This window comes from Tursiops truncatus, chromosome 1 (assembly GCF_011762595.2).
Source record: "Tursiops truncatus isolate mTurTru1 chromosome 1, mTurTru1.mat.Y, whole genome shotgun sequence".
NCBI lineage: Eukaryota > Metazoa > Chordata > Mammalia > Artiodactyla > Delphinidae > Tursiops > Tursiops truncatus.
The window spans coordinates 54852159-54870262 of NC_047034.1; the positions used below are offsets into that span (position 1 = coordinate 54852159).

General features: G+C 37.3%; 1 protein-coding gene across 7 annotated transcripts in view; it reads right to left on the reverse strand.

Moving 5' to 3' along the window:
* Positions 1-18104, reverse strand: part of RABGAP1L (RAB GTPase activating protein 1 like) — a 682857-nt gene that overhangs the window by 177675 nt on the left and 487078 nt on the right. For all 7 annotated transcript variants that reach the window (XM_073804143.1, XM_073804149.1, XM_073804154.1 and 4 more), the window contains one exon: positions 16427-16468. In XM_073804143.1, coding sequence (XP_073660244.1) covers positions 16427-16468 — 42 coding nt within the window. The remainder of the gene's footprint in view (positions 1-16426; positions 16469-18104) is intronic.

The following is an 18104-nucleotide window of genomic DNA, read 5'->3' on the forward strand; positions in this document are numbered from 1 at the left end:
TCCTACACCTGGAGGAAGAACCATCCTTCTCTCCCAGAGAGAAGGATGCTGAAAAGAATTCAAACAAACAGGTCTTGCAAAGTTTTTCTCAGTTTATCATATTTCTCCACGACTGTCCACTCTTCATCAAACCTAGCATGAAAACATTCAAGTTTAGCCAGTTCTTCAGGTCTTCACTTTCTTTTGAAGGCTCCTATGCCATGTAAAACATATTAAATAAATTTGTAAGCTTTTCTTTTGTTAATCTGTCTTTGTCAATTCAATATTCAGATCCAGCCATGGACCCTAAGAGGGTCTAGGAAAACTTCTCCCTCCCCTACACAGTCTTCAAACAACTTGGATAGAAAACTTTTTGATTCATAGTACAACGTCAACATGGATTTGTGAAATGGAAGCAGATTTCACTACAATTTAAGAGTCTCCTGCTATACAATGTGAAAAAGCATGGAATTTTGGGTGAGAGCTACTGGGATTGTGCATCAAATGAGAATAATAATCTCTTCTTCACAGGGTAACTGTAAAGTGTAACACACACACACACACACACACACACACACACATCTACAGTTTAGTGGTTAAGAACATTGGTTCTATAGTAAGACAGGCCCAATTCTGAGGCCAGTGTGTCATTTACCTAAAGGAATGACTTTAGCCAAGTTATTCAACTTCTCAAAGCCTTTGTTTCCTCATCTGTAAATGAGGATATTGACTCATAACAATCTTTATAAGATTAAAGTGAAAGGTCATACATTATGGTAAGTGAAATAAGCCAGTTACAAAAGGACATATACTGTATAATTCTACTTATATGGGGTACCTAAAGTAGCCAAATTCATAGAGGCATAAAGTAGAATGGTGGCTGCCAGGTGCTGGGTGTGGGGGAAAGAGGGAGTAATTATTTAATGCGCTCAGAGTTACAACTTGGGAAGATGAAAAAGCTCTGGAGATGGATGGTAATGACAATTGGACAACAATGTGAATATATTAATGTCACTGAATTATATGTTTAGAAACAGTAAAAATAGCCAATTTTGTGTTATGTATATTTTACTACAATTTTTTTAAAAAAGAAAAAACTAAAGGTCATGAAGATTAATTTAAAAGTACAGCATCAGGCACATTTTAAGTGCTTTACAAATGAGTGTGTTATAATTAATTTTATTTATTATTTTTAAAATGCATTTGGGTTCATCACACATGATAAATGCTGCACGATTACAGAATTATTGATGATAGTCGTTACATTTTTTTATATGGATCCAACATATTCCTTGGGTGTCTGGAAACACCTGGTAAGAATAATGGTAATACAGAGGAGCGTGCACTAAACACAAACCCTCACATACACACATGCACACAACAAAATTTTACTAGTTTAGAACAAATGGGTTGTTCACATTCAAGAATGTTGCTAAAAGGGGCTTTTAAGTGAGACTATAAGCAATTTGCTGGTATTCATTTTTAATTATAACAGATTGATTATTCTTTTGCATCTAATTTTATTATATTGCTCTGAAAACTCTTTTTGTAAGAGAGACAAAGATAAACTTCAGCCAAGAAGTTAAACAACAAATGTGATAATTATAAGATAATTCTTATCTATTCAATAAAGGACTGAGATCGTTGTGTATAGCATATATATTGTGTGTATGTGTATATACATATATATGGGTATATACACACACATTTATACACATTCACACGTATACATACATATAACAAAGATTGGCAGTCAGCAAGACAGAAATTTAGAGCCTTAGAAACCATATTTTCTTATCCCCTTATTTGTAAATAAGGAAATTATGTGTTAGAAAGGTGAGATGATTTGATTAAGACCCCACATTAAATTGGTGGCAGAAATGTGATCAAAGCCCTTCAGAACCTCATCTCATGTATCACCTCCAAATGCACCACAGCAAAGGACTTGTCTCAGCCGTTCCTCTGCATGCCTCTTTTGCATGCTGTTCACGCTGCCTAAAATGCTCTCCTCAAAGTTCAGTCATCTTTGAAAAATCTTTCCTGGTTCCCCCAGAACGAATATGGTTGCCCTGCCTTCAGGCTCCTGAAGCTCCCTTTTAAAACCCCAGGGCAATCATGCTGGATTATAAGTGTCTACGTGTCTGCCTTCTCCATTACACTCAGGACAACTTGAGGACACACACTGGCATCTCTGGATGCTCCCACACCTGACCCTGGACCTGTCAATAGTAGGCACTCACTGAACGTCTGTGGGATATGTGACCTAACCAACCATCACAGGCTTTTCCAAAAGGAGGCAGGAAAGTTGGCATCAAGAATGCCAGTGGGAAGTTAGCTTTGGAATGAAGGCAGAGCATACCTTCTTTAAAGATAGGAGAATATCCAAGGAAGATGGAGAGGGATTTTTTTTAAGTAAAAGAAAAGAAAGCTTGAGTGTTCGTGCTAAGAGTACTCATAGGGGGACACTGAATTTTATTGTTCTTATTTCTGTCAAGTGACCCCATATTTCCTAGGATACATTAAGTTCATATTAATTACTGACAACTTGGAACATGGCATGTTTAGTCAACCATTCTCCCTTCCTACATTTTGGATTGTCTCATGAGAAATAAACAATGAGAAATCAATTCAACAAATTAGCAGTGTTATATAATACACACATAGTACTATGATGATATATATATATTTTCTGATATAAATCCCTAATCCATAAAATGTATGATTTCTGGAACTTTAAAACTTTAAAATTCCTTGAGTATCTTGCACTAGTTAGAAGCTCAAATTTGTGTTTGTTGGTAGTTTTAGTGTTTTCTGGATAGCATCCTAAAACAAACCTATCCTCAAACTAAACATGCAACAGAGAAAAGTTGAAAACAAACTAAATATTCACACAACAAATTATGTTGGAAGGGGAAACCAATATAAAGGAATACCAATGTTACAGAATTGGAGTGCAGGACTACTAGCTTTCCAAAGGAGTAGTGTTTTGCTGCCACCAACAGGGCAATAGGCATTCCTTCATGTAAGTTACAAAACTAACTGAAGGCACAAAACCCATTGCAAATCCAAAAGAATGTTTACGGCTTGCTTCATTTTTTTCAGTTCTTTAGCCTTCTAATTTTGTAAACTGAATGACAGCTGCAGAAACTACAGTCCTAATTTCAGTCTGTCACAGATCACCATCTTCAAGCTCAGAAATAAATTTTTTTTTACCCAAGTTGGTGAATCAAAGACTAGGGAGAACTAAAATCCATTGTCTATTTTCAAGGTGTTTTGCTCTTCACTTCTTGTTTTTTAACCCTGTATGGTATTCAAATATGGTCCTGCAGGGAGAGAATCTCTGGAACATGAATTGACCCTTCTTTCCGATGTCAACAGAAAGGAAAAGGGGAATTATACTTTGAAAGGTCAAAGGAATACTTAACCAGCCAGCACAGTGCTGAATAATAACTGACTTTTTACTTTCTCAAATAAACAAGGCCCTATTTTATTTTATTTATGGGTTACATCACAGAGTTCTCAGGTACTCTCTACTTTTTTAATGTTTATTGGTCATTTTTGTTTCTATTTTTTTTTAATTTTTACTGAAATATAGTTTATTTACAATGTGTTAGTTTCAGATATATAGCAAAGTGATTCAGTTATACATATATATATAAATATATATACGTTCTTTCTTAACATTCTCTTCCATTATAGGTTATTACAAGATATTGAGTATAGTTCCCTGTGCTATACAGTAGGTCCTTGTTGGTTATCTATTTTATATATAGTAGTGTATGTATTTTAATCCCAAACTCCTAATTTATCTCTCCCTTCCACTTTCCCCTTTGGTAACCATAAGTTTGTTTTCTATGTCTGTGAGTCTATCTTTTTTGTAAATAAGTTTATTCATATCATTTTTTTAGATTCCACATATAAGTGATATATGACATTTGTCTTTCTCTAACTTCCTTCACTTAGTACCATAATCTCTAAATCCACCCATGTTGCTGCAAAGGGCATTATTTCATTTGTTTTATGGCTGAGTAATACTCCATTGTGTATATATTTTATATATATATATGTGTGTGTGTGTATATATATATATATATATATACACACACACACACACACACACACACAACATTTTCTTTATCCATTCATCTGTTGACAGACACTTAGGTTGCTTCCATGACCTGGCTATTGCAAATAGTGCTGAAATGAACATTGGGGTGCACGTATCTTTTCAAATTATGGTCTTCTCTGGATATATGAACAGGGCCCAATTTTACAATTTTGGGGTTCTCTATTAAGACTCTTTTCCTGGTTTGAAGATACTAATAGTGGATGAGCTATGCTTTATAATTAGGTTTTCTGGTTAAAGCAACCCTTGGTAATCCACCATGAATTAGCTGAATCACAATCCACACCTCAACCCAGGTACTTCTTTTGTCTCCATTTTAAAGGGACTCCCCTTAGTATACTCCTCAGGAACCTCAAGGCCCCACTGAGCAATTGCTACAATCCTAGAAAACGGGCATGGAGATGGAGGAGCACAGAGACCAAACAGACACATTAGCAATTGATAATGATGAAAATAAGGACCAGCCATTTTCTAAGTGTGACTGAATGCTTCCTCTAAATTGCACATGTGTTTCCTTCTCCTTGTTCCCTCACTACCACTTTGTTTAGATAATTTAATTTTGAATGTTTCATCACAGTGTAGTAGATGCTTAGCTGCACACTGGGATCACCTCGGGAGTTTTTAAAAATAGTGATGCTTGGGTTCCACCTAGATAGTCAAATGAAATCGTTCTGTGCAACTCAGAGTCAGAAAATGTTTAAAGCTAACTCTAATATACAGGAGATTCTGATGTAGAGTTAAGATTGAGAATTCCTGCTCTACGTAACTCATGAGTATTCCTACCCTTCTGGTTCCGGAACTGCCTGCATCAGATCTTGAGGGTGAGGGATGGGTGAGAGGAGGCATTCAGAAATGTTCAATTTAAACAAATTCCTTGGGACTTAGGTGATTCTGGAGGACACTAATGGTTAAGAATCACTTTGAGTTATACTGCTGTAGGGACTTGCAATACTGTGACATAACTAAAATAAATTGGGACAGTCTCTTACTGTAGATTGGTGGGAAGATTTTTTTTTTTTTGAGGGAGGAGAAGGGAAGTGAGAAAAAGAGATTTTATTTGTTCACATGCATTAAGAGGACTGTCAGATACTTCTTTAAACAACTTAAGAAAAGGGACTATGTGTCTACTGTTGTATCCATTATCATTAAGCACAGTGTCTGGCTCACAATAGGTATTCAAAAGTCATTTGCTGAATGAACAAATAAATGAACAAATGTTATTAGTATACAGTGCATTTCATGTGTCCTAGGAGAGTTCTGAATAGGGAATGGAAGATGAGTTGGTAGATAGCAAGTGGAAGATTACAAAGTAACAGGTTATTAAAGGTGCGAAAACAAGAAAGTCCTAATAAGGAATGGTAGGAGGTTATTTTAGCTGTAGAAGGGGCACTGGACAAGGAAGCAGGATAGGACACACAGGGCATGGCTTATGAGAGAGCTTCCAGCCTAATGACAGCAGGGTAAACCGGAAGCTTTTGAAGGGGGCCAAAATAAGAAATATGAATGGTTATTTCTCCAATGGAATTCCAGACAGATTTCTGGAAAGAAGGTTCAGTGACATAAAAACTTGTAGTAGCAAGCTACTGATATGAGGGAAGTTTATTTGAGGAAAGAGATGTTTCAGTTAAGCATTTGGATTCTATTTGATATACAAATCAGAATCACACAAGCTGAACTGGAAAAAAAAGAAAAAAAAAAGTATTGTAACACAAATATATTTTGTATTTCTCATGTAATGTGAAATTATTTCTTTCTAAAAGCTGAATACTGAAGTAAACGGAGTAGGCAGGGACAAATAAATAATCTCTGAGAAAAAAGTTTTTTCATTAAGCAAGTAGATTACATACGCCCAGACATACACAAAGCTTCTTCTTTTAAAAATAATAAAATCTGTAAAAAAGTCAATTATATTTCAATATAGCTGAAAAAAAAAGTACTGGAGTTTCCTATAAATATAGTCTGAATCACAGTGATGACAAACACAAAAATCACATGTAAGAGTACAATGAAGGTTTCTCCAGAATAAGGGGAAGAGCTTCATTACTACTTATGCATGGCAATTTTGATCTTTAGCAAATAATTTGTTCATCACCTTAATGTGGTTGAACTACTACCACATGTGGCAGAAAAAGGTGGTGGTGATAGTAGTGGTAGTGGTAATCCAGAAATGGAGATCTAAGTAATAAAACTTTTCTGAAAGAAAGTAAATGAGATCAAGAACAAGACAAAGATGTAGGCTCTTTCCACTTTTATTCAACTTTGTTCTGGAGCACCCTGAGCCCTGCCCTCCCCATGCAGCAGTTGGGTCACAACTGGTCCAGGCAAGTGTCCTGAGCCCCGCCCTCCCCATGCAGTAGCCTAGAGGCAACCAGCCTGGGTGGGTATCCTGAGCCCCACCCAACCTGTGCAGAGACTGAGCCACAACCAGTACAGTAGAGCTTCCCAAGTCCCACCTTAGCACAGAAGTAATAGAGGTGCAACTGGGCTGGGTGAGCACCCTAAGCCTTGCCCCCCTTATACAGCAAATGAGTCACAACTGGTTGGGTGAGTGCTCTTAACCTTTCCCACTCCACACAGAGCTGGGACAGATGAGCACCCTGAGTCCTGCCCTCCCTGCATAGCAGCCCAGCAGAAGCCAGGCTGGGCCAGGGCCCTGAGTCCTGCTCTCCCTGTGCAGCAGATGGGCCACAATTGAGCAAGTGAGCACCTGGAGCTCCACCCTCCCCTCACAGGAGTCTCAGCCCTATTACAAGCAGCAGGTGCATGTAGCCCACGTGACAGATACCCATAGAGGGCCTGGTTCTGGTGGCCAGGGGAGATTGTGCTTCTTGGCCACAAGGAACAGCTCCTACCAAAGACCACTCCTTCAAGACTGAGGGAGATAGGCATTTTCCCTAATACATACAGACAAACACAGAGAGACAGGCAAAATGAGAAGATAGAGGAATATGTTCCAAACCAAAGAACATGGCAAATCCCCAGAAAAAAAGACCTTAATGAAATGGAGATAAGCAATCTACCTAATAAAGAGTTCAAAATAATGATCATAATGATGCTCACTGATCTCAGGAGAAGAATGGAAGAACACAGACAGAACTTCAACAAATATACAGAAAATATAAGAAAGAATGAAACAGAAATTATACTAAACTGAAAAATACACTAGAAGGGTCCAACAGCAGAATGGATGAAATACAAGCACAAGTCAGTAAGCTGAAAGACAAAGCAACGGAAAACACCCAGACAGAGCAGCAAACTGAAAAAAGAACTTTAAAAAGTGAGGAAGGGACTTCCCTGGTGGCACAGTGGTTAAGAATCTGCCTGCCAGGCTTCCCTGGTGGTGCAGTGGTTGAGAGTCCGCCTACCGATGCAGGGGACATGGGTTTGTGCCCCGGTCTGGGAAGATCCCACATGCCGCAGAGCGGCTGGGCCCATGAGCCATGGCCACTGGGCCTGCGGAGCCTGTGCTCCACAACGGGAGAGGCCACAGCAGTGAGAGGCCCGTGTACCGTAAAAAAAAAAAAAAAAAAAAAGAATCCACCTGCCAATGCAGGGGACACTGGTCCGGGAAGATCCCACATGCCGCAGAGCAACTAAGCCCTTGCGCCACAACTACTCAGCCTGTGCTCTAGAGCCTGCAAGCCACAACTACTGAGCCCTCATGCCACAACTACTGAAGCCCATGCACCTAGAGCCCATGCTCCACAATAAGAGAAGCCACCGCAATGAGAACCACATGCACCACAACAAAGAGTAGCCCCCACTTGCCGCAACTAGAGAAAGCCTGTGCACAGCAACGAAGACCCAACACAGCCAAAAATAAATAAATTAATTTTTTTTAAAAGTGAGGAAACATTAAGGGACCTCTGGGATAAGATCAAGTGAAATAACATTTACGTGATAGGGGGTCTCAAGAGGATCGGAGAAAAAGAAAAAGCCAGAAAAAGTATTTGAAGAAATGACAGGTGAAAATTTCCCTAATTTGGGGAAGGAAAAAGACATCCAGGTCCAGGAAGCCCAGAAAGTTCCAAATAGGATGAATCCAAAGAGAAACACACTGAGACACATTATAATTAAAATGGTAAAAGTTAAGGATAGAGACTCTTAAAACCAGCAAGAGAAAAGCAACTTATTACTTACAAGGGAAACCCCATAAGGCCATCAGCAGATTTTTTTTCAGCAGAAATTTAACAGGCCAGAAAAGAGTGGCAAGACGTATTCAAAATGCTGAAAGAAAGAAACCCCTGCCAACCAAGAATTCTCTACCCGGCAAAGTTATTGTTCAGAATTTAAGGAGAGATTAAGAATTTTCCAGATAAGCAAAAGCTAAAGGAGTTCATCACCACTAAATTGGCCTTATAAGAAATATTAAAGGGACTTCCCTAAACTAAAAAGGAAAGGCACTAATAATGAGAACATATGAAAGTAAAAATCATACCAAAAAAGGTAAACAAATACTAAAGGTAGTGGATTAATCACTTACAAAGTATATATGAAGGGTTAGACAAAATTATTAAAATTAATTAAAAATACAATAAGTAAGAGATACCTAAACTAAAAAGATGTAAAATGTGTCATCAAAAATATGAAACACAGGGACTGTACATGCACAGGATGTTACATGTAAACCCCACAGTAACCACAAAGAGAGAACTTATAGTAAATACACAGAAGAAAATGAGAAAGGGATCTAAATATAATACTAAAGAAAACAATCAAAACACAAGGGAAGAGAGAAAGAGAAGAAGAAAGGAACAGAGAAGAGCTACAAAAACAGCCAGAAAAAAATTAACAAAATGACAATAAGTACATACTTATCAAAAATTACTTTAAACATCAATGGACTAAATTCAGACAAAAGACACAGAATATCTGAATGGTTAAAAAAATAAGACCTATATGCTGCCTACAAGAGACTCACTTCAACCTAAAGACAGGTGCAGACTGAAAGTGAAGTGATAGAAAAAGATATACCATACAATTGGAACCATACCATACAATTGGAAACAAAAAGAAAGAAGCTGGGATATCAATATTTATATCAGAAAAATGAACTTTAAAACAAAGACTTGGGCTTCCCTGGTGGCGCAGTGGTTGAGGGTCCGCCTGCTGATGCAGGGCATGCGGGTTCGTGCCCCAGTCTGGGAAGATCCCACATGCCATGGAGCGGCTGGGCCCGCGAGCCATGGCCACTGAGCCTGCATGTCCGGAGCCTGTGCTCCGCAATGGGAGAGGCCACAACAGTGAGAGGCCCGTGTACCGCAAAAAAAAAACCAAAACAAACAAACAAAAAAAAAAAAACAACAAAGACTGTAACAGGAGACAAAGAAGGACATTACATAATGATAAAGGGGTCAATCCAACAAGAGAATATAACATTTGAAAGAATTAATACACCCAACATAGGAGCACCTAAATATATTGGATTGGCCAAAAAGTTCATTTGGGTTCTTCCATAACACCTTACGAAAACCCAAATAAATTTTTTTGCCAATCCAATATAAAGTAAATATTAATAGAAATAAAGAGAGAAATAGACAGCAATACAATTATAGTAGGGGACTTGAATTATGCCACTTACATAAATGAGTAGAGCATCCAGACAGAAAATAAATAAGGGAATATTGGTTTTAAATGATCAAGGGACTTAATAGAGATATACAGCATATTTCATCCAAAAACAGCACAATGCATTCTTTTCAAGTGCACATGAATCATTCTCCAGGATAGATCACATGTTAGGCCACAAAACAAGTCTCAATACATTTAAGAAGATAAAAATCTTATCAAGAATCTCTTCCAACTATGATGATACAAAACCAGAAATTAATTATAAGAAAACTGGGGGCTTCCCTGGTGGCACAGTGGTTGAGAATCTGCCTGCTAATGCAGGGGACGTGGGTTCGAGCCCTGGTCTGGGAGGATCCCACATGCCGCGGAGCAACTAGGCCCGTGAGCCACAACTACTGAGCCTGTGCGTCTGGATCCTGTGCTCCACAACAAGAGAGGCTGCCATAGTGAGAGGCCTGTGCACCGCGATGAAGAGTGGCCCCTGCTTGCCACAACTAGAGAAAGCCCTGGCACAGAAACGAAGATGCAACACAGCAAAAATAAATAAATTAATTAATAAACTCCTACCCCCAACATCTTCTTTAAAAAAAAAAAAAAAGAAAACTGGAAAAGACACAAACACATGGAGACCAAACAACATGCTATTAAACAATCAATGGGTCAATAAAGAAATCAAAGGGGAAATTTTTAAAAACCTTGAGACAAACAGAAATGGAAACACAATGTTCCAAAATCTTTCAGATGCAGCAAAAGCAGTTCTAAGAGGGAAGTTCACAGCAATACAGGCGTACTTCAAGAAACAAGAAAAATCTTAACTGAAAAAGCCTAACTTTACATTTAAAGGAAACAGAAAAAGAAGAACAAACACAGCCAAAAGTTAGTAGAAGGAAGGAAATAATAAAAACCAGAAGAGAAATAAATGAAATACAGACCAAAAAAAGAAAAGATCAATAAAACTAAAAGCTGGTTCTTTAGAAAGATAAACAAAATCAATAAACCTTCAGCCAGACTCATCAAGAAAAAAAGAGGAGGGCCCAAATAAATAAAATCAGAAATGAAAGAGGAAAAATTACTACCAATATCACAGAAGTACAAAGCTCTGTACAAAGAAGTACAGAAGTACAAAGTACAAAGGATCATAAGAGAATACTATGAATAATCATATGCCAACAAATTAGACAACCTACAAGAAATGGATAAATTCCTAAAAACATACCATCTTCCAAGACTGAATCATGAAGAAACAGAAAATCTGAACAGACTGATTACTAGTAATGAAATTGAACCCATAATCAAATAACCCTCAACAAAAAAAAGTCCACATCCAGAGGGTTTCACAGGTGAATTCTACCAAATATTTAAAGAAGAGTTGATACCTATTTTCCTCAAATTATTCCAAAAAACTGAAGAGGAAGGAACTCTTTCAAACTCACTTTATGATGCCAGCATTTCCCTAATACCAAACCAGACAAAGACACTACAAAAAGGAAAATTTCAGGCTAACAACGCTGATGAACATGGATACAAAAATCCTCAACAAAATGTATTAGCAGGGACTTCCCTGGTAGCGCAGTGGATAAGATTCTGTGCTCCCAATGCAGGGGGCCCGGGTTCGATCCCTGGTCAGGGAACTAGATCCCACATGCATGCTGTGACTAAGAGTTCACATGCCGCAACTAAGGAGCCTGTGAGCTGCAACTAAGAAGCCCTCCTGCCACAACTAAGGAGCAGGTGAGCCGCAACTAAGGAGCCCTAGAGCTGCAACTAAGGACCCTACCTGCTGCAACTAAAAGGAGCCCACGTGCCACAACTAAGGAGCCCACAAGGCACAACTAAGGAGCCTGCCTGCTGCAACTAAGACCCAGTGCAACTAACTAAATAAATAAATATTAGCAAACCAAATTCAACAGTACATTAAAAAAACATACACCATGATCAAGTAGGATTTATCCCAAGGATGCAAGGGTGGTTTAACACCTGCAAATCAATCAACGTGATGTGTAACATTAACAGAATAAAGGCTGAAGGTCAATGGAATTCCAAATTGATGACTAGGAACAAAAAAAGGAGTGAGTAAAGGAAAATGAGAAGAAGCAGAGAGGGAGATTAAAAAATAAGAAGCCAAAGGAGAATGTAAGAAGGAGAGAAGGAGAAGAAGAGGGAGGGGGAGGGGAGGGAGAAGGAAAGGAGGAGGAGGAGGAAGAGGAGAAGCTCTACATGTAATAATAGCACCTGCATGCACTGTAGTACTTACTAAGTTATAGGCACCAATCATATATTAACTCATTAAACTCTAACAACAATCCTATGTGATAGGTATTACTAATATCCCCATTTTAAAGATGGGTAAACTGTTAAGTTCCCTAAGATCACTGGATAAACTGTCAGAGATGGGATTTGACCTCAGGAGGAAGAGGGGGAGGAGGAGAAAAGGAAGTGCTATGTCATGCTGCTTTGATAACTGGTGAGAGATCAAGTTAGATAAAAATGGAAAGATGTCTACTAGATTTCATTAGTGACGCCCAAAAACGCTTCAACAGAATGATAAGGAAACACACCATAGCGGAGAGGGTTGAAAAGCCAAAAACATCAAAGATATATACTTAAGAAGTTTCATGTAATACATAAAGCCGCTCCAAGCTAAGGCTCATTCTTCTAAAATTTAGCCAGGATCAGCTGACTTCCTTAAAAAAACTAGATGTTTCGAAACAGAAGAACATAACATTGGAGTCTTCAAAACTGTCTGAGGAGTTTCATTTGTTTACAACGAAACAAATTATTATTAATAATTACTTTTTAAGCTGCTTTGTTTTAAAACTTGCTTTCAGGGTCCATAAAAGTGCATATTTAGAAATTTTGTTTTTTCAAGAGTATGGTTGCTAACAGAAAGCAATTTTGCAATATGCATCAAAAATTAAAATGTGATTATAGTTTGACCTAGCAATTACATTCTTAGGAATTTATCCTAAAGATATTATTAGATAAGTATGCAAAGATAGACGTTTAAGGATGTTTGTTACAGTTTTGCTTAACGGGAAACTCTGGAAACAACTTTAATGTCCATAAAAATTAAATATAAAATGGTTAAATAAATTATGATACATCAGAAAAATAAGCAGCCATTTAAAAGGCTAAGCAAGTTCTATGTGTAATAATAGCACCTGGGTGCACTGTAGTGCTTACTAAGTTACAGGCACCAACTGTATATTAACTCATTAAACCTGAACAACAACCTTATGGGATAGGTATTACTAACCTCCCCATTTGAAAGATGGAGAAACTGTAATTTACCTAAGATCACCAGATAAATTGTGTGAGATGGGATTTAAACTCAACCAGTCTGGCTCCAGCATCCATGCTTTTAACCACTACATGTGTGTAGTGACAAGGAAAGATATGCATAATATATTATTAAATGAAAAACAGTCTTGTTCAACAGCATTTTTTTAAAGAAAATAAATATGTTCATCCTTTCACATTGTTCTTCTAGATTTACCCACTACCTCCCCATCTTCTTATCTATAACCCTCAAAGCCATATTAAAACATATTTGTTTATACATACATTTATGTGTATATGCAGGTAGGTAATACACGCTTACATATTCAATAGACTAAAGCATGAGAGAAAGATTTTATACCCAATTTTTATTATGGTTACCTCTGGGGTAGGGTTATGAATGGACTTTTCTTTTTTTCTACTGGAGTATAGCTGATTTACAATGTTGCATTAGTTTCAGGTGTACAGCAAAGTGAATCAGTTGTACATATACATATATCTACTCTTTTTTTTAGATTCCTTTCCCTTATAGGTTATTATAGAATATTGAGTAGAGTTCCCTGTGCTATAGGGTAGGTCTTTATTAGTTACCTATTTTATATATAGTAGTGTGTGTATGTCAATCCCAGCACATGTAAGACACAAAATGAGCTTGGGGGTGGGGGAGAGAAAAACATTCTGTCATTTACTTCTTAATCATTGTTGGAAAGCAAAGAGCCTATTCTGATTGGAAATTTTCTCTGCCAACATGAAGTGGCTAAGATTAATTCTGACTGATCATCTCCAATCTATTATAATGTACTATGCTATGACTGCTGAATGTTTCATATAATAAGTGAATTAGATTTTTAGGAATATATCCAACCTACCTAGTGGACACTGCCAACATCCTAAATGATTTAATGATGCTACCTACTAGAGCAAATCATTCTTTTAGCTCAATAGCTTTCCAGCTGCCTGGTAGACTGTTTCTAACCCAAAAGGAAGTAGCTCCCATTCAGAAAGTAGGTGTCTATAAACCATACTGAGCAACAGAGACATTTACCTATGTTTATGCTGTTTAAAATTATAAATTCAGCTTTGCCTTTTCTAAGCCAAAAGATTTTAGGCCACCTGGGGCCTTGGCTCCCTCAATAATCAACTGAGGGAGAGAATTAGATCATCTTCTCTAACACAGCTCATGATTCTCCTACAAATAACACATTTGATGTGTGCTAATGAGATAACCTACGTTAACACTTAGCACACAGTAAGTGCTCAAGTAATGTTATTTCCCTTTCTGATTCCCCTCAACACAAGAAATACAGAGAAATCTAAAGTCCCTCTGCAGCTATACTGAAAATTAGTTAGGCTGGGTTCATAAGCACTTTGAACTATCCCTAATTGTGTTATCCTGATATAAACAAGTTTATATTCTTTTATTTGATAGATTAGAAGCTAAAAGTTAGTCACTGTCAAATGTGTTTGGAGTATTCTTTTTCTAGGTGGGGCAATCAGATCAATTAAGTACACTTCAGTGCAGCCTATGTATGTACTGTCTCTATGTGAGGTCAGCTCCAGGATTCAAACAAGGAAGAGAGATAAATATAAACCTATAGTAATGGGAAAGCTCTCCTTTTTATTTTCTCTAACTAGACATTCTCCAAGATGATATTAGATGAGTATCCATGCATTGCTAGAGAAGATACAAAAGCCTTTCTGCCCAGTGGCCAGAGAATGTCCCCTGCACAGGCCATGCCTGGGTTAACATGGCCATAAATAAATGAAAACAATACAATCAAGCCCCCAAAGCCTGTCAACCAGGGGGATAATTTACCAGATGAATAAATTATTAGGCTGCCACAGAGTACAGGTCTGATATCCAGAGGCAAAGTCCTAGGTTACCCGCAAAAGACAGACTAAGCATGGGCTAAGAGCACTAGTAAAGGAAGGTCATTAAAAATGAGAAAAGGCATTTGGGGAAAGATGTAATATCTGAAACAAAAAAATTAGACATGATAGGAAAAATCAAAACTTTGTTGGACTTCCTTATACTTACTTTATGGTTTAATATTGTTTTTAGTCTTAATTACATAATACTTTCACTGTTTAGGCAGTCTAAAAGTCTTATTCCAGCCCTCTGCAGAAAGCATCTTTTGGTTTTGATTTATTTTAATGACAAGAAAAAAAAATGAGGTGGAGATCCATGATTTCATTGAAAGATATACGCAAAGACGCTTGTTACTTTATTGAAAATATTTTCCTTAACTTCCAAAGTAACTTTGTCATATGAACTGTTCATATCTAAATTCAAAATGATTTAATGAAAAGTTTGAAGTACAGTTTATGAACTTCATAAAAAACAAATGCTTAACAGAATAAGAGATGAGGCGCAGCAGCCCACATCTTGAGTTGCATAGGGCCTATATTATGTGATGCCTTTGTTTTGATCAAGGTATTTAATGGTTAAGTATGGAACCTCTCCTAAAATATCAAGAGCTTCTCTGAAGATTCAGATTATTATCTTTTGGGAAATCTGGAAGAATTATAGGGAATCTAGTAACAAATTCTGAATTATTTCATCAATGTAATAGTAATCACAATAATGACAGCTACCATTTATTAGGCGATACAATTTTCCAGACATTATGTTAAGAGAATTTTATGTATGATATCATTTAGCAATCCTATAAATTCGTTTTCATTATTATCTCAAAATTCAGGGTCTGAGTAATTTGCCCAAAGTCATACACTAGAGCTGATATTAGAACCAAATCTGTCTGAGTCCGGTGTCTGCAGTTTTAACCATTACATTTTACTGGGAAAAGGGTGAGCTTGCATCTTTTTATAAGCAAGGCAATTATCACCTTCAATAACAGAACTTCATCTTTAACTGAAGGACAAAAACCAACCAGGTTATTTTCATCAACTCTGCAGCAAATGTCTTGCTGTTTCCACACTTTTAAAGCTGCACTGATATGTTGATATAAAACCCAACAAGGTAATTATAATTGAATTCTAACATGTCTTATAAATTTCTAGCTATCAGAGAAAGAACTGCAAATTGAAATGTAGCAGTTTCTTTTTTAGTCAGTGTATTACAGAAGCATTCTAATAATTCAATTATATGTTTAGGCACCTTTAGGGATGTTATTATGATAAGTATTTTAAGAAGAAAGCTGGCATTATTTTGACAGAAAACAGGTTTTTTTCTCATATCATACAACTTGAATGAATGGAAATATTTTTACCTCACTAGAAAAAGTGCTGTGATAGTAAGATTAAATGGATTATAAGAAAACCAAACTTGAAATAAACAACAACAAAAAAGGATGGGGGAAGGAGAGAGGATCAGAGTTCCTCAGAGAAGTCGTTTTTTTTTCTTTTTTTCAAGAATCTAGCATGAGGCAAAGGCTGTAAACTGAATGATGCCCAGTTCCAAGGGTAGAGAGGTAAGACAGTTCAGTAACTTAAACATAAAAACAGACTTACCTTTAGGAGAGCCAAGGCTACATGAAAGATTATGTTCAAACCCTGAAATAGAAAAAGAGAGTCAAAATCAATACTGTCACATCTATCACGATTTTATTAAGTATTTTCCCAAGACTTCTGTATATCATTAATAAAATCTGTTTTCATTTTCACATACAATAATAATTAAACATGAGATTTCTAAAGGTATTTTTTCTTCTATGAGAGGCTTATTATAAATTTTAGGTGCTATCTAATTAATGCTCACATAAAATTATTGTTTTTACGACAAATTGGCTCAGGGCTTGCAAAAGTCAAGTTCCTTGATCAAAATGGCAGTGACACCAAAGTCTAAAATTATTAATTGAAATTTGTTAAGTCTTATCTGTGTGATGTGGTTAAACTGCCAGTGGCGAACAAAACAAAACAAAGAAAAATAGTGTCGCTGATAACTGGGACAGATTGTAAGCATCACACTGGATTTCCCCTACTGTTCTTATTGTGTTGTTTGTTTTAGTGCTTGCTTTCAAGTAGTATGTGTACAGCTAGAGGTGGTAATTAGGGGCTATTTGCTAGACTCCCTTGTTCCTTTTTTCCTGAAAACCAGAGCAATATTTCTTCATGAATAAAGAATTAAATAGTTTGTTAAGAAGCCGTACTGGGGCTGAATTTTGACTCTGAGTTCAGCCCAATGACTCTGAAGAAATGTTGAGATATTAAAGTCAAGAGACAGGAATCTTAAATGCTCAAGATGACAGAGTCAGAAACAAAGTTTCCACAGAATACGCAGTTTCCTTGTCATGCAAGTCATCATACATGAGAAGAAAGACCTTTCAAATTTGAGCTGACATCTCCCATAAGTCCAGGGTCTATTTGATGTGCCCTCTTCAGCTTGGTCACAAATATAATCTATCTACCTTCTGGATATAGAGCTGTACCAGATGTGTTATGCAAAGAACCTTTAATAAACCATCCTTTTACTGTCTCCAAAATCAGAAGCAAGAATTAGGACTAGGTAATTGATGCCGAAAACTCGGCTTCTGTGCACCAGTGCCGAATTGAATCTCAGAGACAGAGTTTTCGGTGAAGTAGAAAACAATAGTTTTTTTGCTTTGCCAGGCAAAGGGGGACACAGCGGGCTCCTGCCCTGAAAAACTGTGTGTCCCAACTGGGAGGATTTGGTGACTTTTAGAGCAACAGTTCAAGGGTGGGGTTGCTGATAAGATTAGGGTGTGTGAAAGGCCTACACTCCTTTAATCTGGTCTCAGGTAATCTCTTGATGGGCTTCTCTGGTTTCTTTAATCTGGCCTCAGGTGGCCTTCTCTGGTGCTCCTCCCTTGTCTCTGAATCCTCTCCCTTCTCTGATTAGCAACTGTTGGAATCTGCCTTTGGGGACTCAGGACGGTCACAGAGGCTGGAGTCTGTTCCCTGCAAATAAGGAACATGGGACGCAGAAAGGTTTCCGTGCCTGGGAGCCCCAGAGGGTCCTGCTCAGTTTCATAATTAGAGTGCATTCCTGTTATAATATGCTAATCTTTCATATTCAACTACCAAACATATGACATAATAGTAAGAAGGGATGAATGATAAACACAAAATCTTTGGTTGAAGGTTTTGGGTGTACTCAGTTAATCCTTTAAGAATCAGAAAGCAGTAGGAAGTATAATCAGGCCAGGAGACAAAATCAAATTGACAGAGT